Genomic DNA, 26320 nt, shown 5'->3' on the forward strand with positions numbered 1-26320 from the left:
AATTTTAGTCCCGGAGAATCAAATTTTAATTGAAATGGTGACACAAATAGAGCACGTACAATAGATTTCAAAAGAAAAGAGAAATGAAATTTTGTCAGCAAGACAGAAATAGCCTGAAAAAGGAGCAACAAACACAGCAACTATTGAAAAACTAAAATATGCACATGCTGGTTCCAAATTCTGGAACCAATAGTAACCTACAGAATGATGCAATTATTCCATCACAGGCAACAATAGTGGTGGAAAATGGACAACATCCTGGAACCAGGGCCATGATCCAGGATGTGTTGATGTAAAGGAAGGCCCATATATCAAACAGATTGTTTCTTTCATGCAAACGATACCAATGAAACAGTGGATTTTAGAAGAATAACAATTAGAAGACACTGAGACTAATCTTAAGCCAACAGGATTGTGAGAAATAAACCATCAGAAGATAGATATGAATGTTGACTCAGGAAGTCAAATCTTGTTTGTTTCAGTCATTATTACTGGTATTAAGAACCAAGATGGTACATCCTACACTTCCTGTAACAGGAGTGTATATTGTTGGTATTACAGGCTCTATAACAATACAAATAAAACAAGAAGTAAGGTTACCTTTAATATGGGGAATTTTATGTGTAAGCAGACACTTTTGGTAATGCCCACTGTCAATAGGCAATTATTGCTCAGCATTGATTGGCTTAATGCATATAAAATAACTTTAGGTTTTGCAGCCTGAGAACTGATCAGTGATTACAACAATCAGTGTTATGTGATACCATTTGAGAATAAGGGAGTAATAAGTAACAGAAGATATGAGATATAAAGTTAGTGGATACACAAAGCATGCTGAGTTCTGAGGAACCTGGTGATCAGCAAGAACTGTTACACTCGCAAATAAAGCTAAAAGCATTTGAATCAGATTTGCTAACAGACTAACAAAACAGTACTTAAACCAAATATGTTATGGTATGGAAAGGCATTTTTAGATAAACCAGGGGTACTTGGAGGTTATATATGCAACTTTAAGATAAAGGACAATACACCACTTCTTGTAAACCTTATCCCATACCGCTGAGTAAGTGACCGTTGGTGTAGCAGTTGAAGGTGCTTTGGAGGGGCTGCCAGAGAATATGCAAGCAGACCATTCCAAGAATGTCAATAATAGTAAAGACACAAAAGAGACTGGTTGATTTTGGGTGAAGGTCCAGATTAAAAGTTATTGATGTATGGCTGGGAATTGTAATTGTGTAAGTTTATGTAAGAAAATACGGTGTTTAAAGCAAAGTTGTTGTCAAAAACAATTTACATAGCTAAAGGTAATAGCAACACTGCTCTCTTTCAGCGAAGCACTCGCAGTTTGGAAAAGACATTACCAAGCATGGCAAGAAGTCAAGCTGGAACAGCAACAGCCAGTCCAATGTTAACATGTTGTACATTCAGTCAGCTACAGAGGAGGCAGTGTTACACCTGGTGTCAAGTACGGTGGAGCACAGCACCAGGGAACATAACAAACTCTACAGCTGAAGATAAAGAGTGAGACAGAAAAGAAATGATTTCAACCTGTTATTTAAAAATCTGATAATTACTTAATTTTTTATTTACGTATTGTTATCATCGTGTAACTTAGTAAAACCTTTAAAGCATACACCGTCAATATAATTTTTGTGCACTTACCTCAGAAGAATTTATGTTCTCCTCTGGAGTACTTAGAAATAAATTCAGTGCTTTCTTCAGCAACTTTGTCATGGGTGACCTGTTTTGTTCTATCAGTACTGTAATATTTCCCTCTAATATTTTCTGCAAATCTGTTGAGCATATTGTTTCACTTTTGTCCAATTCAAATGTAATAAATACACATACTGTTTTAGTTTGTTTGCAGCCTTGCAGTGTGTGACACCAGTCTGAAGGCAATTTGTTGCAATAGTCATTACAGATCATTACTGGGTCTGAGAGAGTAATGTCATCTGGAAGTGAGGCTTCCAGTAATGATTGCCAGTAATGGACATCCAAAGGGAACACAGATGCTGATAGTCCTAAAACTGATATATGCAAGTGTCCGTCATCGTCTGCAAAAAATAAAAGATAGGATATTATGACTAACTTAAAAGAAATGAGAGAGTATTTCATTAAAGTACCTACTACAGTGTAAAGAGGAAAAGTTGAGTACCCTCCAAAGTTTTCATGTTTGAGATGTATTTTTGCAAGAATCAGATAAAACTAAATGCTTTTCAATAGCTACCCACAAAGAAGTGCAAAGGTGATCAACAATCATCTTGTTTGAAATGTTTATTATTAATGGTCCCAATATTTATTATTTCTGGATGGAAAATTTTATATTATGTTTCTGTATTATGCAAGTTAGCTACTATAGAGGAAACTTCACATGGTGTAACTGCTCATAATAAACCAATTACTCCACTGACAAGAACTATTAATCTCTCTTCATGAACTTCCTTCCCAAGGTTATTTTTAATCATTTAGCTCACCCAGCAACAACTTATCTGCCCTAAATCAGAAAACATGTACAATTCTAGGCACTATTCACAACTCTGTTTTGTTTACTGTATGGCTCTTTCGCTAAGTGGATAAGTGTCAGTTTAAAATTCGTAGATCTAAGAATCACTCCTCATTTGGTTCTAGAATTTTTTGGTATTTATTGCTTCTTTAAACCATGATAATCATTTATTAATGTGAAAAACACCATGCTGTGGCATAGTTCAGAGCTCATATTAAGCTATAAGGCCCCCTACAACTGGCTTCGTGAATCAGACCAAATGTGGGGGAAAGTAAGAGCATTCCGCCTTCAATAAAACCACACCCATCAAAACTGGTATTCAATACAGCCTTCTGGCTGAGAACAACTTTACCTACTACCTAATATAATCTGGTCATAATGTTCCAGCTCAGTCGCTTCTTAATTCTTAATGATATTTATTAACTAAGTAGCTGATACTATTTTCTGTCGAAGCTAAATTCTGTTAATTTTCTTTGTTTGCCATTTCAGATTGGTTTTTAAACACCCATGTTACCAATTCCACTGCATGATCCTATTTAATAATCTTGTGAATAATACACACTTGCTGAACACTGGACAATGTCCTGTAGAAAAAAGGCTGTTTGATCCACTTTGTCCAGAGGCTCACACTCACTACCAATGTCATCCTGCATTCTACATCATAATGAGATATCATGTACTTGAACCAAGGGAAATGAAAACTATTAACTAACCAATCACTTTTATTTCTTATCTTATGGCTACAATTCATGAGGAAGACAGATGGATGGTAAAAATGTATAGAAAAACAACTCAGTTTTTAAATTGTTGAAAGTTTTTTTGTGAAATTCTTTGTGAAACACTGTATTAACCAAATGAAAAGGCAGGCTACTCGATAAATGAAACTGCAACTCTACTAATTTGAAGAGGCAAAGATATATCTTTTACAGGCATATGGTATGTTGAAATGTCCCATGTATGCCCCTACAAATGTTTTGCAAATAATTCCATGTAAATTCACTTTAATCCTCAGATATGTGTTTTCATTTTTTAATGTTGCAATGAAGTTCCATTTTTAATAAGCTGTATCTCAATATTTTTAATATAGTTGACAGTGTGGGTACTTTTGACCATTCATTTATCTCTACATCAGTTTACCACAAAGAACTACTGCATTTGCAATAAAAGCCATCAATGTTCTGTGGGTTTCAATACCTTTATTTTCAGCAGGTGAGAGTGATAAGGCAAGGAAAATGAGGTCAGGAAAAGGGTCAACTTACTCTAGTAACAGCTTTGAGAAGTATTAACATATACTTACATTATAGAAATTAATTGTTTCTTTCATTGAAATGGCACTATAAATGACAAGTTAATGTAAATGAACACATTCAAAGTATTCATAAATGGTGAAGTTTTCTTCCTAGATATACTCACCCTCAAAGGACCGCTTCTTTTCTAATACTCCTATGTTAAGTTCCTCTGCAACAAAAGAATTCTTATTTATTTATTGAAGATGCACCAAAATAAGTTCTCTTCTGACTAAGCGACACTTTGAACCAACTAAATTTTACTACATTGTAACCATTAACAACTGAAGTTTTTTTTCCAGTTGTTTTTGTTCTCAGCAGGAATGTGAATGAGTTCCTGCCACAACTAGGTCACCATTTTCAGTCTGTTAAGAAGTACTATCAACATCCTTGTCTGACACAATAGCTGAGTGGTTAGTGTGGCAGAATGCCATACAAAGGGGCCTAGGTTTGATTCCCAGCTGGGTTGGAGATTTTCTCCATTCAGGGACTGGGTGCTGTGTTGTCTTCATTATCATCTCATCCCCAATGACATGCAAGTCACTGGAGTGGCATCAGCTTAAAAGACTTGCACCAGGTGACCAGTCTACCCAACAGGATGCCCTAGCCACATGACATTTGATTTCATCAACATACACAAATATCATTTTTGAAGTATTTGAAAGAATGGTATCAGCAAAATTGGTTTTCTGTCACAGGAAGCCTTCTCAAAGAAGTTTTTGCTGCTGAACGACTTCTTTATTTTTATTTGGTCTGATACTTCATATTTCTCTTTCTTCTGCTGTGTCTCTTTCCAGAAAGTTCCATAGCCAGAATGTAGTAACTGATTTCAGTGTCAAGAGTAAAACAGTATAAAACTAAATAATCATGTCCCATGGTGGAATCTTTTATCCATGTGACCCTTTTCTTTCCCCTCTCCCCCCAACTGAAAGAAATATTAAATTAGGTTCCTTATCACAGCTACTTTTATTTACTAACTAGTTATCTGTTTTGTGCGAAGCCAGCTAAAGAGGTACAGTAATAAAGAATTATAAATTGAAATCCAGTCCTGCAAAAACAGAGTTACACAAACAGCTACAAAAAAGGAATCTGTCTACAACCTTCTCAAGAATTTGTAAACGTCTAGGTTTGTAGTGAATCTTTGGTGTAGAAGTGGAGGTGTGTCAGAGTATCAAAGCTGTGGTGGTGGCCAGTGGTGGCTAGGGAAAGTCAGCTGCAAGGTAAAACATGTTTTATTCAGTCTTGCGTTACAATGATCAAATTGGTGTGATGCCAGGGACATGCCCTCTTCTGTCATGTGGTCTGCCAGCTGCACTGCCAGCTGCTGATGGCCATGGCGGCATATTGGGGAGGTGTCGTCTGTGTCCAACTTTCCTGAGGACTCATGAGTGAGGAATGCCAATGACATGAATGTCCACCTGGCTTCTCAAAGAGGTCTACTGCTACTGGAAGAGAAGTTCACCTGGGGGAAGGTGGTTGGCAGTGGTACCACCCTGGCCATACTCCACTGCCCTCCAAGGCAGAAGTCCAGCTGCTACTGTAAAGATTGTAGGTGGCTCATCCATTGTACTACTACAGATCCATAGTTGTGGACATAACCCCATGACCTGGTCTAGTGGAGATGGCTGCCCATATCAGCATTGGGTGCTCACAGGTCCATAACACAGTAGATAATTGTTTGGCTCTAGCTTCATGAAGGGTGGTGCCAAACGGTGCTAGAATCAGAGAGTATTTATAGCAGTTAGTGGCATGTTTGTTGTGCCAGTAATTGTTTCTAGGCACATACAGATCAGCACTGTCATGGCCCAGTGGTGTGAAAACTCCCCTTGGTCTAGTTCATAGTTACTCAGCTTTTCTACAATGTCACCAAGACATCGGGCTTGGCCTGGCCCACCAATGTTTGGTAGGTAACCAGCCTCATTCATGAAATCACATACTAGTGTTTCTGCTCTTGCCTGCTTGCCCCACATATTGCTGTGGTGGAGTTGCTTTTCTCACATTAACACCCAAAATTAATTATGGCATTACATTCCTCTCATCTTTAGGGAGACCTTGACCCCAGGTCTGAATCTGTGACCAGTCTGCAGCAAAAGACTTCACACACATACTTATGAAAGGTACTGTTTACATTTTTCCTCTTAACCCTAAGCTGCTTGAGCTACATAGCTTAGAGGCTCCATATTCATTCTACAGTTCTTAGCAAATCTGGTCTCCCATCCTTCCTACATTAGTACATCAAACCTCCACTCTTGTTTACATTACCCCATAAACATTAACCACTCCAAAACATTTAATGACTATATATATCAATATCCACTTACGGCACTTCATCCTATTAGCAACAGTACTTGTGTCAATACTATTCAAAGCCCCGTGCCCTCCAAACTACAATAAATAATAGCACTATAATACATATATGTTGACTGATTGATTGATTTCAACAGGGGAGCTAAAACAGCTTAGGTCTGACCCACCACTGCCTGCACCGAAACTAGATTTATTGTGCGGTATCGCTCCTTGTATATCTAGTAAAGCCAACCAGTGCCCTTAAATAGTGTGAGGAGTCCCTCTACCTGTTTTTTGTTAGACGCAATTTTTCAGGTCTAGTTGACCTGAAGATTCTGTATCTTTTACTTTCCAATGCCATGCATTCGAAGATTAGGTGTGATGCAGTTTCTTCACCCTCATCACAGATCCTACATTTAGGGTCCTCTTCCATTATACCCATTGTGTGTAGGTGTTTTTTTGAAATTCCCATTAGTCCAGTCATGAGTTTGATCTCTTTCCTGTTCAATCCCATGATTACAGAGCTTCTTTTAAAACATGGGATGGGCATCATTACCTTACCATGTTTTTGTTTATGGACCTTGGTCCAATATCCTACGTGCTGTTTCCTAAGCCAGTTCCATAGTTCTAAAATTTGATCGTAGCCTTGGTGATTGTCAGGACAGGTTCCGGTCCAATAAATGGAGTTGTTGCCCCCATCTTAGCCATTCTATCAGCTTTTTCATTGCCACAGATCCCTGAGTGGCCAGGGACCCACACTAGGTTCACCCTATTGCTTCCCCCTAGCTCCACCAGAGCCCTGTGGCAATCTGCAACAATCTTAGATCGTGTTGCAGGAGCTGCCAACGATTTCAGGGCAGCCTGGCTGCCTGAATAGATGTAAATGCTATGGTCATTGTAGCACCTATGCATATTCTCCTCCACACATGCCCTGATTGCAGTAATTTCAGCTTAGAATACAGAGGCCAGTTTCCCTAGAGAGATGATGCTCTCCAGTCTTGTCTGAACCCCGTACAACCCTGCCCCAATGCCTTGGTCTGTTTTCGACCCATCGGTGAACCAAATGATGTCCCCTGTATGGTACTGACCTGTTTTCTCCCACTGCTCCCTACTTCCAATTATTATGTTGTAAGGCTTGTCGAAGCAGTTGGGAATTATTATGTAGTCGGCAGGCATTTCCCCAACCATACCTATATTTACTTCACTCACTATGTTAGTGTGTGGTTTTGGATATCCGAATGAGACCCAGTTTTGGCCAGTTTTAAGTCTGTGTACCCCAGCTGCTGCCTCCATCTTAACCCTAAGGTCAAGTGGAGGCATATCCAGCATGGCTTCCATTCTAGCGGTTCGTGTGCTGCTAATTCCACCCGTTATGGCTAAGCAGGTCAATCTCTGCACCTTAGCAAGCTCCTTAGCAGCAACCCGCTGTCCTACCTTCTTCCACCACACTACGGCCCCATAGGAAATCCTAGGTCTAACCACTGTGGTGTATATCCAGTGCATACCCCTGGGGCTTAGACCCCAGTTTTTGCCACAAGCCCTCCTAGTACTCACTAAAGAACTTTTTGCCTTGGAGCAGATGCTCTTAATATGAGGGGTCCAAGTTAGCTTCTCATCCAAGGTTACCCCTAGATATTTCACTATCCCCTTCACAGGTAGAGTTTCATCGAAGAGCTTTAGATTCCAACTTGCGTGCTGAATATGTCTCTTCGTAAATGGCACCACAACAGTCTTCTTAGGAATGCACCATTTTTGCACAATGTCCAACCCTTCTTGTGCCATATTCCTGTCTGTGTCAGTGACTTTGCCAAGTATTACTGTGAAAAGGTCATCTGCGTATTCTTGGCAGAAGCATTGTCTGGAATTTAGTTCCTCAATGAGTTCGTTCACCACTAGATTCCACAATAGATGAGACAAAACTCCTCCTCGTGGGCAGCCTCTAGTGGTCTTAATTACTATCTTTTCATATATTATGGTAGCCTCTACCTTCCTTCCACTAAGCATAGCCCTGGTCCACCTACATATAGTGGTCCCCAGGTCATGCACCTCTGCTGCCCTTACCATGGAATCGAAGGTCATGTTACTGAAGGCCCCCTCGATATCCAGGAAGATGCAGAGGGCTATTTCTTGGAAGTGAAGAGCTTTTTCCACCTTCCCAATGAGTCTCACGTGATTTACCTGGTTGGTATGCGTGTTGGTTTGGGTGTAGAGGGACCCTACTTAGCCTCCTCTTCCCAACATGTGCATTAACCAGTTTTTCCAATGTTTTGAAAATGAAGGAGAACAAACTGATTGGTCTCATATCGTTGGCCTTGGTATGATCAATTCTCCCTGGCTTTGGAATGAAGACAACCTTCACTGCCCTCCAAGCATTGGGAATGATTCCTACTGCTAGGCTAACCCTGAATAGCCTGCATAGGACACTTATAAGCTTTCCTCCTGCCTGTTGCAGGAGAGCTGGAAAAATTCCATCTGGGTCAGGTGACTTGAATGGTTGGAATTTTCCCACCGCCCACTGGATTTTGTTAAAGTTCACACACTCCTTCGCCGTTTCCCAGTCCTCTCTTCAAGTGCCTGAGAACCGTTGTCTCTCTGGGGTCACATACTGGTCTGTGTTGTCCGGCAGAGCATATTGAGGAAAATGAGTTTTGAGGAGCAATTCCAGCATCTCATGTGCTGTCTTTGTATATTCCCCATCCCCCTTCCTCAACGTACCTCTTGGATTGGTTGGTACTCTAGTGTGAATCTTGTGAAGTCTGGCTTGTGCAGCCGTGCCCTCCACTTCCTCACAGAATGCCTTCCAGGATTCCTCCTTTGCTTGTTTTATTGCAAGATTGTAATTGACAAGGGCCTCACAATATTTAGCCCATTGTCCTTTATGTCTCGCAATATTAAACAGTCTCTGTAACTGTTTCCTTTGTGTTTCCAGTATGTTATTCCACCAAGGAACACTCCTATTTGTGCACTTCCTGGTGATTGTGCAGTTGTCCTGATATGAAGTCACTGTGACAGAAGTAACAGCCTCTATTACTTCCTCAAATTCTACTGGCTTCCTTATTGAGGTTTTAATTTCCAATAAGCCTAAGTCAAGGTCCCTCCTATGTGTCTCCCAGTCTGTTTTCCTGGGATTCCTATAGGTCATGGTCTATCTGATTCTCATTTCAACCTTGAATTTAATGTACATGTGGTCCGATGAGAATGGCTCCAACACCACATGCCATTGTTTGACATAACTACCCATCGTCATGGAACCAAATGTTATGTCAATCACTTCTTCCCTTCTGCTATTCCTGAATGTAGGTTCATTGCCTCTATTCAGGACCTCTAAGTTGTTAGCTAAAAGAAATTGAAGAAAGTGCTCACCTCTACTGCTGGTGTCCTTGCTGCCCCACGCTAGGTTGTGGGCATTGGCATTACATCCCACCAGCAGTTGATCACCTTGCCGATGGCAAGTCTCTACCACTCTCCTCACCTCCAAGGGAGGAGGAGAGCTGTCTTTGTAAGGAAGGTATGCTGAGGTGAAAATAATTTCCCTTGTGGTACCTTCCTCACATTGCTGAATTTTAATGGTCACTAACTCCCTAGAGCAGAAATCCATCCTCGGCATGAAACAAATGCCATTTCTTACATAGATCCATGTTCTGGAGTTTCTTAGATTCCTAGCATAGATCAGCTTACCTCCAGTGCCTCCGAGGCCCAATACACTCCCTTTGTATAAATAGGGTTCTTGTATCAGGGCCATGTCCATTCCTGTCTCTCCAGGCACTGCCTCAGGGCAGCAGAGGCCCCTTTACTGTGCTGCAGATTAATCTGCAGCACCTCCAGGCTCCATCTTACTACCATCTTTGAGGTCTTTGAGAACCCTGATGGTGACCTGCGAGAACCCTAAAAACAGTTTCAGGTCCTACTCCTGCATTGCCTTCAGGGACTTCTCACCAACCTCCACCACCAGGGTTCGTCCTTCCCGAGCAACCTTCTGGTTCATCATTCTCCAGTCTTCTGTCAAGACTTTTGGGTTCTGCGCCCCTATTTTCCCAAACCGAGTCTTGGGAGAGACTTCCTCAAGGATCTTAGGTACCCATAATGATATCTTTGCAGTCTTAAGAAGCTCTGCTGCCGTCTTGACCAGCAGCTTCACATCTTCCCATGGGGATATCATGGGCACCTTGTCATTGAGCCATTCTACTGTGTGCACCCCCTCACAGACAAAAATGAGTGCACCACGATCTAGATAGACCCTCCTGAAGTTGGGACTTGGGCCAACGTCCCCCTCCAATCTTTTCAAAGAGGGCCATCTGTACTAGTTCCTCCTGCTGCGAGGTGATGGCGACCTGTGGATAACCTTCCTGGATAACTGCCATCCTAAAAACCGAGACTGCAGTACTATATGTCTGTTTCCCTATTTCATGCTTCGGTTTTTTCTGGACTTGCTTATCCAGGGAGGAGGGAGTCTGATTCCTCCCTTATCCGCTTACTACCTGTCTTTGACGTTGTGGGGGGTCTGTGTGTCCCCTTCAACCTGAGACAGTTTTTTCCTGGGGGTCTTAGGTTCTAATCCTTCTACTTCCCTCCACTTGTTTTTAGGAAGCCATTCTTTCCCTTCCTTTTTCCTGTTGCCTGAGTAGCTTTCTCCTCTGGGCCCCAGACAAGCCTTTGATCTTAATCTGGTCTAGCTTCTTGGTTACAGTTCCCATTTCTGTCTCAGGTCTAGACCCTGATTCAGTAGTGGAAATGCCCTCCATCGGATCTGTCCCCAATGTTTGGGTATCTGAGGTCTCAATTTGCCCCTCAGTTTCTTTTTCTTTATTTTCTATAATCGTGTCCATATTGGTCCCATGAGATTTGGGGACCTAGAAGGTCCACACCACTAATACACCGCGCGGTGTGAGACTAATTACTCAGGAAGGTCGCCTGGTATCCCTGAGGCTCCATTTGCGACACATCTTCCCATGTGCCACACACCCCTTAGCACGGATCACATCACACCTTGAGTTGGGTTAGGGAATAGGGTGGGACTAGGAGTGGATAGGGAAGATGGGACGTTGTGGGACACTCTTAGTCTGATCCATCGGCTGAGGCTTTTCCGGCAGTAGGTCCTCTACCTTCGGCATAGCCCTCAGCTTCCCGCAGATACGCAAACCTCTACACCCGCAAGGACAGTGCTTCGTCAAGGTGGTGTCTCCCGGAGAGGACATATATCTTACTCTTACATTCAGTTTCTTGGACTTCTCTTATCATCTTATATACATACAGTTATTCAGTCCAGCAGTATCTGATGTACTAAAGAATTGCATTGATAAGTGGCTCTCCATCTAAGATAGGCGATGCAGAACAGAGTCGAAATCAATGCATTGCCTGTGGCTGTAACACTCATAATCATGATCATATCCTGCTGCTCCTCCTGATATTGATGTACATGGGAGAGCATTTGCTCTACTGAAATCCAGCCTTTGTTTGTGACTATTAGCTGATTTAAGGATATGATTATGTTAGGATCCAATGTTTCATTTAGGTAAGTCAAATTTCTTGCTGGAAGTATTCTGAGTGGCTTCTCTGGCCAGTCTGTTTAATGTTTAATTTGGTTTCCCCTGTAACATAAGCTGACAGATGAAATGCAGTTACAACTGTTTAGCTACCATGAGCCTACCCTGCTTGTAGCAGTTTGCTACTATAACATCAGTATTGTGTGCAAAATAAACCCAGTGCCAGTTCACTTGCTGAAAATAGGGTCACAGCTCCAAGATGTCATGAGAGCAATACTGACCTTCTGTCTTATCTAAGTACAACTGAATCTCACATGTGCCGGTGACTGCATGCACCATCTTTGTCAAGTAGATCATAACCCTCACCCTTTGACAGTGTTGGAGTTTGGTTACTGATATCACCATATGACTATCATCTTCCCCTGAGATCAGCAATACCTCTTTTTTTCAACTTTGGTGAAACACATAAACTGGACTAACTGATTGTTGATGGTAAATCTAGCTAATACATACAGCTGCAACAGATTTACTTTAACTTCAACCATAACTAGATGGTAATATAGTGATAGGTTTGGTTCATCTAGTATGGTGATGGGTTCTAATTCTGGTGACAAGTCTACCATGAACTGATCCAGTGTTAACAGAGTTGGACTCAGCTTTCTGTGTGCAGCATATAAAACTGCTTCCTACAACTCCATCACCACTATCTGAGCATCCCACAAGCTACTGGCTAAAGACTGTACTATTCTTTCTTCTATCATTCTTGTATCTAAAGCATTCACATAGGTCCCAGATCACAGTATTTACCATCATCTTCACAAGCTGCATTACCACAGTTGATAATCTCCATAGAGCACAGGCGTTATTCAGTATCCTTCATTCCAATCTGGTCAGTTATGTAATGTGCCTTTGTATGGTGGCTTTATTCCTCCTTGCCAAATTATTCACTCTCTCTGTCATACCATTCAGTTCCTGAATGTCACTGACATCTTCAGTTCCAAAAATCGTTTTCAATATTCCTCCCAAGCAACCTCTTTTATACTGCTGTGTCATGCATGGTACCACTTCCACTATCTGTTACATCTGCCCTCACATTTGTTCACACAACAGGTGCAACTTACCATATTCACTTCTCATTTCTTTCCACAAGTCTCTCCCTTCAGACCCTCTCTGTACATCCACAAACACATCTTCTAATTGCCTCACCCTGTTATGCATTTCCCAAGAATTCAGGGTCAGTGTCAGTACCAAATGATGGCTTGTGAGTACCACATACTCCTGTTTCATGAGAAGTACTCCAGGTTGCATTGGTAGTACCTGGAGTACCCTCACTCCACTCCTGGTGAAGAGGTGGAACACTACTAAAGCTGATCTCCCCTCATCTTTACCTCGACCTGCAGCAACATGGGAACAGAGAATACCCATCATTCCCCTTCTCCCTTCAAAATGCGCTCTATCTTGTAGATACACACAAAAAAAAACACAACCTAAAAAATACCTAAATTATATACCAATGGACACAGAAGCACACATGTCATGATATACATTGTACTCCCCCTATTCAGATAACCATCAGAACATTTATGCTTCCCGCTAACTCCTAAATAGCACTCTATCCAACTTAACTCATCAGCTGTAAACAGAATAACACAAAATGTAAAATATTCGCCCCTACTTTTGTCATCTAAGTCCTTAATGAGATCTGATGTGCAGGTCACACAGGGCTTTAACGTTTCCCCTCGTTCTGCTGCCCATAACTTTACCCTTGGCTATTGAAGACACTTGAATCAATGCATCTGGAGCACCTCGAAATGGCTACAGGTAATCATCATGAACAAATGTTGTAAGAGTCAGTAATTGGAATTTGCCCACATGATTTCCAAACTGCTCCTGGCATACCAGGGCTCTGGTGTTCACTCCTTGAACACACTTCATATCTCCCTTCATGTTTTAGTGAAATCCTTGACATACTCCTCACCCTTTCCAATCTTTGGTCTTATCTTGTCAAATGGAAATTGCATGCACCTCCCAAAAACTGCCTCATAAGACAAAAGCTGTGTTCCAGAATGGCTCTTTAAATTATATGAAGCAGCAACAAATGTTACATATGCCTGCACACTCTCTGTCCTATCATTAGCCTGAAGGGTGAAGGAGACTAGTTCTTAACTTTCAAACCTTTAGAAAATTACACAGCTGGCTTAATAAACACAACATAAAATTTTTCCCTTGATCTGTGATCATCAGTTCTGGCTCTCCATATTTGAGCCCCCAGCTGCTGAGAAATGCTTGTGCTGTTGTTGCTGCCTGCTGGTTAGGGGTTGCAACCATTTCAAAATTTCAGGAAAAAGGATCAATCACAGTCAACGGAAACCTGACAGAGTCCAAGATGGTCTATAGATGTCCAGATCAATGATTTGGAAAGATTCCATTGCTTCTGGTAACCTATGCAAAGGTATTAACTTGTGGCCCATATCTGCCTGTTGTGCACATTGTATACAACCTCTCATATATCAGTCATCATCATCTTTCCTTGACTTCCACCAGTAGTGTTCTGTTGTTTTCCTATTCATTGTTCTACAACTCCCATGTTCCAACATTACATGATCATGTGCTTCTTTAAGAACTTCTTCTTTTAGCTCTGATGGCAATACTACCCATGGCCCCAACCTCATTGTCTTACACAGCAACCAGCTAACAAATGCTGAAACATTGCCAGATCATACTTCAACTCAAATCGTAGTGGCAAAAATGTTTTTGTTAGTGACGTTTGGGATGTGTATCATTGCTTAACACAAGAAAAACAATATACCATGTCATATTAGAGATATCCTCCACCAAATAAATAATACGTATCTTGTGTAATCCGGGGTGCTGCTTCTTAATGCTGCTGTAGGCTCATCTTGATGTTACTGCATTGCCACTTGGGAATCACACAATGGTAGAAACAAGTTCCAGTATTTCTTGTTCACAAAGAGTTTTATTTCACACACTAGATGTTCAGTGGTGAACTACATGCATAAAATGGACTTAAGACTGCCTCATGCGGCATACAAATCACCTCTATTTATATGATTTTAAACAATTACTGCCATTTTTACAGATTAAATTTTTAGATTTATACAATTAAATTTTTTTTATGCATGTTCCCAAATCACATCGAAATTTATACAAAATAAAAGGAATAATTTCATACAAAGACAGGAAAGAATCTGTTTCTATTAAGATTACAAATTACATGTTTTATCATTGCAACAGCATACTTTGTTAATTTGCATGTATTATTTTACTTACTTAAAGGATAATCATCATATCATTTTCAGGTGAACAGAGGGGTTAGTTTTATTGAATGAAAGACCTAGATTCAATTAATTACCTTTTGTATGAGTAAAACTTTACATTCCTATATAGTCATAACTACAGTTCTGTTAACTAACACCAATTGATACATGAGTGTGCTTAATTCTGACTGAAAAATCATTATGTCATATTTCTATTAGGAATACAATTAGTTTTTTTACTTAACAAAGCATAAAAATAGCTGTCTTTTGATGACTAGAAAGATTGGAACTTTAATTGTTAATTACTCCATAATTACAATAGCAATTTTATTCCTACGATGGGCCTGTAGTTTGTATTATGTGCAAATTGTGACGGTACATTAGCTTTTAATCCAACATGTTTCCTTCATTCTACTTACTAGTAAGGCTCAACATAAAAAACGTCAAAACAATAGCTTAAATTAATGCAAATTACTAATTTGCTGCACGAAAAAATCTTTGGTGTGTTCGAATCCAGATGACCAGAAAAGACAAAGTCAAAGCAGCAGTTTAAATTGGTGTAAATTACTGATATTACGCATATGCCCTCTTCAGGAGAGGGGGGATGAGACTGGAGGAGGATACAGGATCCCAAAAAGGGTTGTGGTATTACAAAATAGTATATTGGTAGTGGCCCTTGGATACCAAGAATTCTGTCTTTGGATAGTTGTCAGGGAATACCTCCATTTGATGATACCTATTCCTCAGATCCAAGGTAGAGAAGTACTTACACTACCTAAGTTGTCAATAGTCACAGTGATAATTGCTATCGGATATGCATTGGTTACAGTTTTACAGTTATTATGCCTGTAATCACAGCAGAATCTATATCGCTTAGTACCATCTGGTGACTTCTTTGACACAACTACCACAGCTGCCCCCCTCCCCCTCCCCCATGGACTACTGCTCTCCGGTATTACTCCATTTGCTAGTTGTTGATTAATGAATCCTTCCATCACTAGTGCAGTATCCAGGTGACATATTTCCTGTAGGAATGTTATGCTGTATTATGGGTGTAGATGGTAAAGGCCCTTGAGGGAAAAACAAATCTACAAACTCGGACAATAATTTTTCTATTTCCAATCCCTCCGTACCTTCAAGATATTCTAGTTTATTATGCAATGCAGTTTTATCATCAGTTTTCATACTACCCTGCTGTGCAGAGCCTGACAAAGGAATGGTCCAATTCAAGATTTTGAAACCTACCCTGAAATTTTGCACACGGGAAGAATGCACCAAAAGAAATGCACTGTCAAAATTTTAAGCACTAAGGAGGAATGCAAGTATTTAAAAAAAATTTAAAGTTATGCATTTTTGATGCATGAAGAACTGCTTATAACAGCATTTGTACAGCCCTAGAATACAATTAGGCAGATAAGCAGACGCACCTGTGACAAGTGGTTGTAGCACTGTGTAGCGCAAAGTCCAAAATGCACACATGTGAATTTTAAGCACTTAAACCATAGCAAAGATGTCTCAAATCATTAATTTTTGAATAGCTCACAGTTCATATCAACAGCTAAACTGTTGTAGTTGCAGCTATTAAACAAGTAACTAGTAGAAGAAAGACAATCAAGGCAGTGTCTGTTGTTACATTACAGATGACTTCCGTCAGTTGGAACTTTAATCTGTTGGCATTAAATATTTTACAATTCCTGTAGCACAGTTCTTATGATATTTTGTGAATAATATACAGTTTTCTAACAATGAAACAATTCCTTGTTTATTCCCTGTAGCCATCATAAAAATGCAAGGTGTCTAACGGATGAAGGAAACAAATATAAGAAAAATAAAATTTATGCAGTCAAGTACTTCACAGAAAGTACTAGTTCTATTTAGACAAAAGTGGAATGGAGTAAGAAATGCTTGTGGCCATTGTTCTGTAAACAGTGCTGTGTATACAGTGCGTCTGTATGCAGTGATGCAAACTGACGTTGCAGAAATGACTGAAGTTTAACAATGCTGTTCCGATGACAAACCTAAAATGACAAAGAGTTACTAGAAATTGTATTGTCTGACAATTTTCTGAAAAATGCTTTATGCTGTTGAATTTTTTTTTTCAAGAGGGTGAATCACACTGTTTGTTCCAGGTGAAATCTGAATTATATTAATAATATTTTTGTTGTCGTTCTAAAGAGGTGTCACTATTTCCAGTCAAGAGCCCAACAAAAGCAATGAATTATTTTCTGAAAATGGTAAGAATATGTTTGGATGTAACATTGAAAATTATTCTCCCCCATTTTTCCAGATTTTACTACTTTGATTAGAAGACTTTTGCACGTAAATAATCATCCTAATTTGTCTTGATGTTCCTGAAGACAGAGGTATGAATCTTTGGCATTGTTGTATACAAATGTGTCATTGCACTCATTGATTGCACAAGCAATTCCTTCTTCTTTTTGTTCAAAATGATAAAGTGCGGTTTGCACAAAACCTGACTGATCGGCATTATATCTAGCTTCGTCTTCACATCAACTATGGAGTTTCTCTATAGTTTAACTTATTAATAACATCTCCTCTATATTTTGTGATTTCCTTTTCCATATAATTTCCTGAATCCATTTAACCAGATCAAAGACGCCTGGAAATCAGTAACATTCATTTCCGTTGCAACTCGGAGCACCCAGTCCTGTTGATCTCCCTTGTTATGGTGCACTGACTCTCACGAGCAGTTCTAAATCTTTAAAATAGTTTTCCTTTCACATTCTGCACATTTCATATTAGCACTTGTTTTGTGCTTCATGTAAACCTTTCTTCCATTTACACAATTCATATTCAGATTTAACTAAATGAAGCTAGTTTGCTTAAGTTCAAGCACTTTCTCCCTCCTTCTTTTAACCAAAAGATTTACAGCATTTTGTTGTGAACTTAAATTAGCAAAACAATCATAGTTTGAACCCAAGATCACAGAATTGTCCCAGTGAGCCTATTTCCTGTTTCTTCTAATGCTTTTTCAGAATTTCTAATGAAATGTCAACATCACTGGAATGAATGTCCAAGGAATTAACTAATAAAAACATATATTTTTCATCAATTTTTTCAAACTCTGTAGCTAATCTGATCACAGAAAACAAATCCTTCCGTGCCCTTGGCCCCACCCTTCTTGATGTGTCAAGTGGCAAGCTCCTTAAAAATGCATCCAAATGCCTTCTGTCCTGCTTCCTCGAGTACGATTTTGTTTGCATTTTCACTCTCCCCTAACTCAAATGTCTTCATATTCACCTTAAAAATCCTGTCTGCAAAATCCACTATTGGCTCATTATGCTTTCTTGACAGGCAGTTACATGGCTTATCTGTGATGTCACCATGATTTCATGGCCTGGCCTAGCCCACCTTGATGCAGGTGAATGGGCTTGTTTATGAAATCATATATTAGCACCTCTGTGCCTGCCTACTCATTCTACATACTGTTGCAATGGAGCTGCTTTTCTTACATTAATGCCCAAAATTAATGACGGCATTACAAATTGTAACACACATTTGCTTATAGTACTTTGCCAACTTTGAAATGTTGTCAGAAAATGTCGAGCAGGTGGTCCAATATGATTCGTTTGTGTTTGTGCAAGCATGTACACACATGCACACACCTTAATTATACACAAATGATGTGTCCCATAATCTGTAAATTTTTTTTTTTTTTGAATGACTGAAAAAATGAGATGTAATACTCCTCCTTTTCTATGTGGCTATCTCTATTCAGTGTCTTTTTTTAAAATAATTTTTTACATGTAGTCATCAAAGCAATGACTTTTGTAAATATCATACTTATGTGTACAATGATCAGACAATACTCAATTGGAATATGGGAATGATAATAAAAGATTACTTAGCTTTAACAATGCACCTGCAATAGTATAAGGAGGGATCAAAAAGGTTCTGTTTGAAGGCCGTATAGTCCAGAATCGTTATGCCAATTAGGCAAAATCACAGTGAGCACAGAGGCAATCATCCCACCAATGCACCAGATTGAAGATATCAACTGCAAAATACTGTGTCCTGCTGCATGAAGAATCCTTAACTGCCTGCTGAATGTCCTTGACTGACAGGAATCATCAACTCTTTGAGACCTTTTTAAACAAATCAAAGGCATGATAATGTGTTGCACGCTACTAAAACTGATGTTGAGATCCTTTGATAGTGGATGAAAGGTTATGCACCAGTCTGCCCTAATTATGTCATCAACTACCTGCTTACTTGTCCGTAATGGATGAGGTTGTCCTTCCAGATCAACTGGAGTCTTGCGTTCAATTGCGACCAGCACTGAACTTGGCATACCTTTCCACAATTCTGGTTTTGAACACACATGCTGCCCAATATACATCCTTCACTCTCTGCTGGATGTCTACCGGTGTTTCTCCTTCGGCAGCCAAGGAAAGAGTAATAGCAGATTCATCCTGTTAGGACTCATTTGGTAATAATGTCCCCATACTTCACATTTCCTTACGCACTGCACTCATGCCAAAAGGCATGAAAGCCACAGTGATCTCTTACCTACATGTTGGTGCATATATATCCACATTGAAGTCATGCTGGATAGCATATATGCTGCCACAACACCCTCAAGTGGAGACCTTTTGATTGTCCCTTATATACTGAACAAAACATTGTTAATGCTAGTAATGCTGCTGTTGCTGCTGCTGCTAATACAACTAATACTACTACTACCACCACTAATAATAATAATAATAATAATAATAATAATAATAATAATACAGCAGTCTTATGCAATCAAGGGTCTTGTAGTCAACATAACATTGCTGATAACAGTAATACAAGTACTTCTACAGTAGAACATCAATTGTCTGAAATGATTCAAGGCTGGAGATGTTCAGATAACTAATTTTTTGGAAAACTGATTGTTCATGAAAGAAATAAATGGACATATTTAGTAAATAAAAAGCTGCATATATTTCATATTACAAATACTGCACATATCTCACATAAAGCCGTCATTCACTATTAAGGTAGTCCTACAGTTTAGGAAAAGAGTGCAAAATTAACTTTTACTACAGAGTTGAGACATGGTTGTTTGCTGCTAAATCTTAACACAGCAGTGGGGCATCGTTATACTCTTCTTATTTTTCAAACCACCTTGTAACCATCTCAAGGCAGTGATAGGCTTCCTTGCCGGATGGTCCTTTTACAGTATTGTTGTCCCGAGGCTCTTTCTTGTCTTTGCAAGGAACTCGGTCACTGGTGACTTTAGCAGTGACTTCATCGTCCATCAGTAATTGATAACCAATGCCATAGGCTTCACATTCCAGCCAGTCTTGAATGTTTCCCTGGTCACAGTTGCCAGATTCCAAAGGTTCCTTAATTACCCGAGCCAGTTGTGATAAAAATAGCCAGTATTTGGTGGGTCTTCAGTTGCAGTGATAAGCTCACCTGATGGAAGGAGCTTATTCCAAACTTTTGCTAGGGTAGTGTACACAGCTATGTACACAGTGTACTTCAAGATAATTCTGGTGTACACTTTCTGATTGTTTTTTCACATCCTTCCCCAATCAGAACCAAATGCAGCAATGCCTATCTATAATACCATTTGAAGCTTTCAGTGATCCCCTGATTCACTGGATAGACTGAAATAATGCTGTGAGACAAAAAAACATTTAAACTTGCCATTTTCTCTTTCCATTCAAAGGTTTGAGAGGTGGCTTGGGACATTATCAATCAACAACAAAACATTTCCAGAATGAACTGTTCTATGCTGATACTTTATGACTTCAATGATATCTACATCATACCATTCTGTGAAAAATGCTTGTATCCCTCCAGGAATGCTTTTCATTCTTATAGATGAGTGGCAAATTTTTAGTGCCGTAAAGCACCGCAGATTCTTAAACTTCCGTATGATCAGCAAGGGCAGCCTAAGAATTCCAGTAACGTTTCCACATGCCATAGAAAGTGATACAAGATTTGCTTGCCTTATAACCAGGTGCTGATATTTTTCCCAGGAAACTAAGGGTTTTGTTGGCATTTTCTTCCAATACAAACCAGTTTTATCTGCACTGTAGACATTGGTTTTGTTATAGCCCTCTTTATCAATCAGAATTGGAGTTAACCCCTTCAGTGTCAGTTAAGGCCTGCAGATGGTGCACTCAAACCACGAAACAGCTGGCATAAAATATTCAGCTGCTTCAGCATCAGCTGACAGTTTTGCATCTTGAGTGTTCAATTCCCTAATTCCACGCCCAGATTTGAAATAAAAAAGCCAGCTGGTAGTCACTTTAAAGTCAGTGTTACCTCCAAGTTTCTTTTTCATTTCAAGTACTTTTTCATGACTCAAAAGATCACTTATTGGTTGATCTTCGTTATATACCTGCAAGAACCATGTGTAATCTGCAACGTCTAAATACTGGTTTTCTGCAATTTTCAATATTTTTACGTGTATGGTTATCTCCATTGTCAAGTCAACTCACAAATTTTAGAGTGGTATCACTGTCCTTTTTATATCAGATATTGTGGCTTGACCTACTCCATATTCCCTAGCTAAATTTGATTCAATAGCACTGTTCTTTAACTGGTCTATTATTTTAACTCTATCAAAATTACTGAGAGCAACAAATTTATGTTTATTTGCCATTGTGAACAGTACAACTATAGTATGATGTTACAAGAAAAATCTTGCATGCTGCTTATGAGTAATGACTAGAGACTTGATGTGAAGCACCTGATTGCTCATTGTTGGCAGGGAGAGCAAAAGAGCTGCAGTGCCAAGAACTAGCGAAAGTGTATGGCACGCAAATTGAAATTTTCTGACTGGATCTCCTTTAGTTAATTGATGTTTCAATTGATCAGTATTCATATAATCAATGGCCTGTTCTACTACTAAAACTACTACCACTACTACTAATAGTAATAATAGAAAGAAATCTTCAGATATAAATTAATGTGGAAACTGAGAGATGTAGTTTCTTCTGAATAAGAGTGACATATTTTTGACTGCTTCAATCTCAGATTTCTTATAGATTGTTGGTATGGGGGTACTCTACAACATAAATGATTTACTGAAAACCCAAAAAAATGTCGTATGAGAAATGTATGTTGGGTTGGCCCAGGAGATCACTATCAACCTCTATTGGAAAAAAAGATACAATTGCAAACCTATACATATGTGTCTGATCACTGTATGTTTAACTGAATGTAAAAGACTTTCAGGTAAGAGGGACTATTCATTGGCACATCACTAGAGGTGAAATAAAAGTTGATTTGCCAAGACACAGATTGGTAAAAGCAGCACCATCACCCAGAGTCAGCTCACTACTAATCTTTAATAAATAACTCCCCTCCTCAGCATGGTCCATGTCTTGGAAATTATTTCAAAGAAAATTCTATAGCTGATTGGTTGAAAAGCCATTTTGTGATATAACACAATTTTTTGATGTACAGAGTGGCATGTTAAAATATAAACTGCATGAGAAAATGTTTGTAATTATGTTTGTAATTAATTATATCACTACCTTAACCATAATGTAAGTTGATAGATAAAAAACCTATCCATCAAATGGTAGAAGGAAAACACACATATAAAGATATTTAAATAAGCAAGCTTCTGGAGCCAGTGGCTTCTTCCTCTGGCAGAAGGGTTGAAGGGCAAGGAAGAGAGGAGAAGGAAGAGAAGGGAAAGGGCTGGTGTGGTTTAGGAAATGGGAGAGTTCGGAAAAGTCATGCAGAACCCCAGGTCAGGGGAAACTGAACAGGCAAGATGAGAAGGAAAGACTTTCCTTCCCATCCCATCTGGTACGCCTCCCCTGGCCTGGGTTTCTGGATGACTTTCCTGAATTCTCCTCATTTCCTAATTCACATCAGCCTTATCCTTCATCCCACTTTCTTCTCCTTCAACCCTTCTTCCAGAAGAAGGAGCCACTGGCTCTGAATGCTTACAAATTTAAGTAACTTTATATGTGTGTTCTCCTGCCACTGCCTGGGGAGTAGATTTTTTTAATCTATCTAATTGCATTATGTTTTCAAAAATTGATTATTTTCATTGATATGTTAGTACTGTAAATTTGTATGTCTGTAGTTATGTGTATGATATGAAGCCTATTCTGTTGTATGCGTCATCATTGGCAAATAAAGACTGATTGATTTCTAACTCTGTACTGAAATGTAAGCAGTTACATATCAAACTATGGAAAGTCCAGGATGGATTAATGACAATATTATGAAGAAGATAGATTGCTACTCACCAACCAAAGGAGACACTGAGTCGTAGACAGGCACAATGAAAAGACAGCTATACATTTGAGCATTTGGCTCAAAGCTCTCAAAGCTGTTGAGTAGTTGGTGCAGGATTACAGCTAGTGGCACAGCAGGTGGTTGCTGAATTGTCAGGTTTGTGGGTCAGAGGCAGCTGCAGTGGTGAGGGCTGGGGCACTAACTGTGGCTGAAATTGCGTCCAGAGCTGGTTCTGCTTATGGGTCATGAGCTTATGACCACTCATGATGTCAAACAGCTGATGCTCCCTGCATGCTATGATGACTTTTTGGGTCTGTTCTGGGTTCTTGTCAAATCTCTGCACCCAGACAAAGGTGCCATGCTTATAGGCAGACCTCTGTTTTGGCTGGGTATGCTACATGGGGAACAGGAGGTCTAGCAATGCTTGATGCCTACACCCTGGAGGGATTTCAGCTGGACTAGTGGTGTTGATGGGGGCAAACCGATATGTGGTGAGGAAGCTGTGGAGCAGTTCCTCAGCCAGTGCCATCAGTAAGGCCTTGTAGGTTTGAACTTGTAAGTGTCCTGACCACCTTCTTGGCCTCTGTGCAGGAGGCTGAGTGGAAGGGGACAGTGGTGAGGTGCTCAGTGCCGCTGTGATGACAGAAGACCTCAAACTAAAAACAACATGGAAGGGACGACTGTTGTCTGACACCACTGTGTGTGATTTTCCCTCAGTCAAAATGATTGTAGTGAGGTGTTGGGGTGCACCATGCTGTGGTGGCCCAGCTGGCCAAGGGGAGGCTGAATGGTGGGCAGGTGGAGTCCAGTGACAGACTGACTGATAAAAAAAAACACTTTGTTGCTTTTAATTACAACATTCCTTCAGCATGATGAGAGATGGACACATCCCATTCTGTCATGACAGGCTGGCAATGGTCACTGGGTGACAGGCGTCTGCTCCAGTGGGACGAACTTGTGTCAGCACCCTGCAGTGGTGATGTCAGACCTGGGTGGCAAGCTGGAAGCCCTTCAGTAGGTTAAGGCCCTGACATCGGCAGTGCATCCCTCCTCCTTGCTGCATCTGCCTCCTGATGGCCAATGCCTGTGCCCAGGTGGCTCATGGCTTCTGCAGTGACAAAGGATGGCTGCCATGCATGGGGACATGACCTGCTGCCTCCAGCCAGCAGCTCCCACAGACGGAGGTCCGCTGTGCTGTGGCAACGTGTTCCCCAGGGTGGACTTAGTGCAGGAAACAGCTGCCTCAACCTGGTCTTGATCTCATAGTTACAGCTGATGGCACCTAGTGTGGCCCTAGTGTCATGATAGTACTGCTTGGCTCTGAATGAATCTGTCTCAAAATCCACAGTTATTTATACTGCTCAAGGGTGCACTTGTTGCCCTACTGCTCAGCTCTCAGTCACATGGCTCATAACACAGTTCTAGCTGTGGTGTGATGACACCATTCTTTCTCCTCCAGCTATTACCACTGTATGGGTTTTGCCAAGCACAGCTAGCCCATCTTGCATTCCTTTTGCATACATGTTGCTATAACTGTCATGTCACCACACAGCAGTTACTGGCCAGCAGCAGCTATCACAGTGCTCCATGGCAGCTTGTTACAAATTTCGACCTAAGACCAGATAGCGATGCTTCAAAGGGCAAGGATGGTAGCATGGGTGGTCATGCTGCAAGGGAAGTTGGAGAAAGTGTCCACCACCAGAATCCACATAACACCCTGAAATGGCCTGGCATAGTCAGTGTGTACTCTCTCCCAGAGATGGTCTGGGGGTGGCCACATATAGAAACAATCTGCTTTAGTTTAAAGAGCAAGCATGACAGGAGCAGCACACATGTCAATTCTGGCATCAATATTGGGCCAGTACATGTGTCACTGAGCTAATGCCTTCACCCAGTGTGAGGTATGAAGTAGCTGGAGGATACAGGCATTCAGGGTCATCAGTGGCCAATGTAAAGACACTATTTGTGGGATTGAGCCTGTGTTGCATTGCAAAACAGTTACGAAATGCATGGCCTGCTTATTGTGGTAAGTGCTCAGGCCACCCTGATTGCACCACTGAAAAGTTTCTCGCAGAACTGCGTAGTGGGTTGTGTCTGTGGCTACCTTATGTGCTGTCAATGGGAATTCATCAAGGATTTGTTGCAGCTGCTGGTTGACAGCAAAACAAACCATTTACTGCTATGCACTGGGTCTAGTGTTAAGGCAGGACAGACCATCTGCATTGCCATGTATGGCAGTGGGGTGAAAATACATATTGTAGCTTTTTTAAAAGTTAGTCGTTAGTCTTGTGACTGGTTTGATGTGGCCTCTACGAATTCCTGTGCCAATCTTTTCATCTCAGAGTAGCACTTGCAGACTATGTCCTCAATTATTTGCTGGATGTCTTCCAATCTATGTCCTCCTTTATTATTTTTACCCTCTACAGCTCCCTCTAGTACAACACAATTTATTCCCTGATGCCTTAACAACTGTCCGGTCTTCCTGTCCCTTTCTCTTGTCAGTGTTATCTATATATTCCTTTCCTTACTCATTCTGTGGAGAACCTTCACATTACTTACTTGATCAGTCCACCTAATTTTCAGCCTTCATTTGTAGCAGCTTATCTCAAATACTTAGATTCTCACCTGTTCTAGTTTTCCCACAATCCATGTTTCACTACCATATAATGCTGTTCTCCAAACATGCATTCTCAGAAATTTTTTCCTCAAATTAGGGCCTATGTTTGATGGTAGCAAACTTCTCTTGGCCAAGAATGCCCTTTTGCCAATGCAAGTCTGCTTTTGACGTCCTCCTTCCTCTGTCTGTTATGGGTTAGGGTAGCAGAATTCCTTAACTTCATCTACACTCCTGGAAATGGAAAAAAGAACACATTGACACCGGTGTGTCAGACCCACCATACTTGCTCCGGACACTGCGAGAGGGCTGTACAAGCAATGATCACACGCACGGCACAGCGGACACACCAGGAACCGCGGTGTTGGCCGTCGAATGGCGCTAGCTGCGCAGCATTTGTGCACCGCCGCCGTCAGTGTCAGCCAGTTTGCCGTGGCATATGGAGCTCCATCGCAGTCTTTAACACTGGTAGCATGCCGCGACAGCGTGGACGTGAACCGTATGTGCAGTTGACGGACTTTGAGCGAAGGCGTATAGTGGGCATGCGGGAGGCCGGGTGGACGTACCGCCGAATTGCTCAACACGTGGGGCGTGAGGTCTCCACAGTACATCGATGTTGTCGCCAGTGGTCGGCGGAAGGTGCACGTGCCCGT

General features: G+C 40.7%; 1 protein-coding gene across 1 annotated transcript in view; it reads right to left on the bottom strand.

Moving 5' to 3' along the window:
* The window catches only part of LOC126483786 (uncharacterized), a 136195-nt gene that overhangs the window by 44488 nt on the left and 65387 nt on the right, over window positions 1-26320 (bottom strand). The window contains exons 7-8 of the mRNA XM_050106946.1: window positions 3917-3961; window positions 1663-2054 (exon numbers count right to left, since the gene is read on the bottom strand). Of these exons, the coding sequence (XP_049962903.1) occupies window positions 1663-2054; window positions 3917-3961 (437 nt within the window). The remainder of the gene's footprint in view (window positions 1-1662; window positions 2055-3916; window positions 3962-26320) is intronic.

Source organism: Schistocerca serialis, chromosome 6, assembly GCF_023864345.2.
Source record: "Schistocerca serialis cubense isolate TAMUIC-IGC-003099 chromosome 6, iqSchSeri2.2, whole genome shotgun sequence".
Classification (NCBI taxonomy): domain Eukaryota; kingdom Metazoa; phylum Arthropoda; class Insecta; order Orthoptera; family Acrididae; genus Schistocerca; species Schistocerca serialis.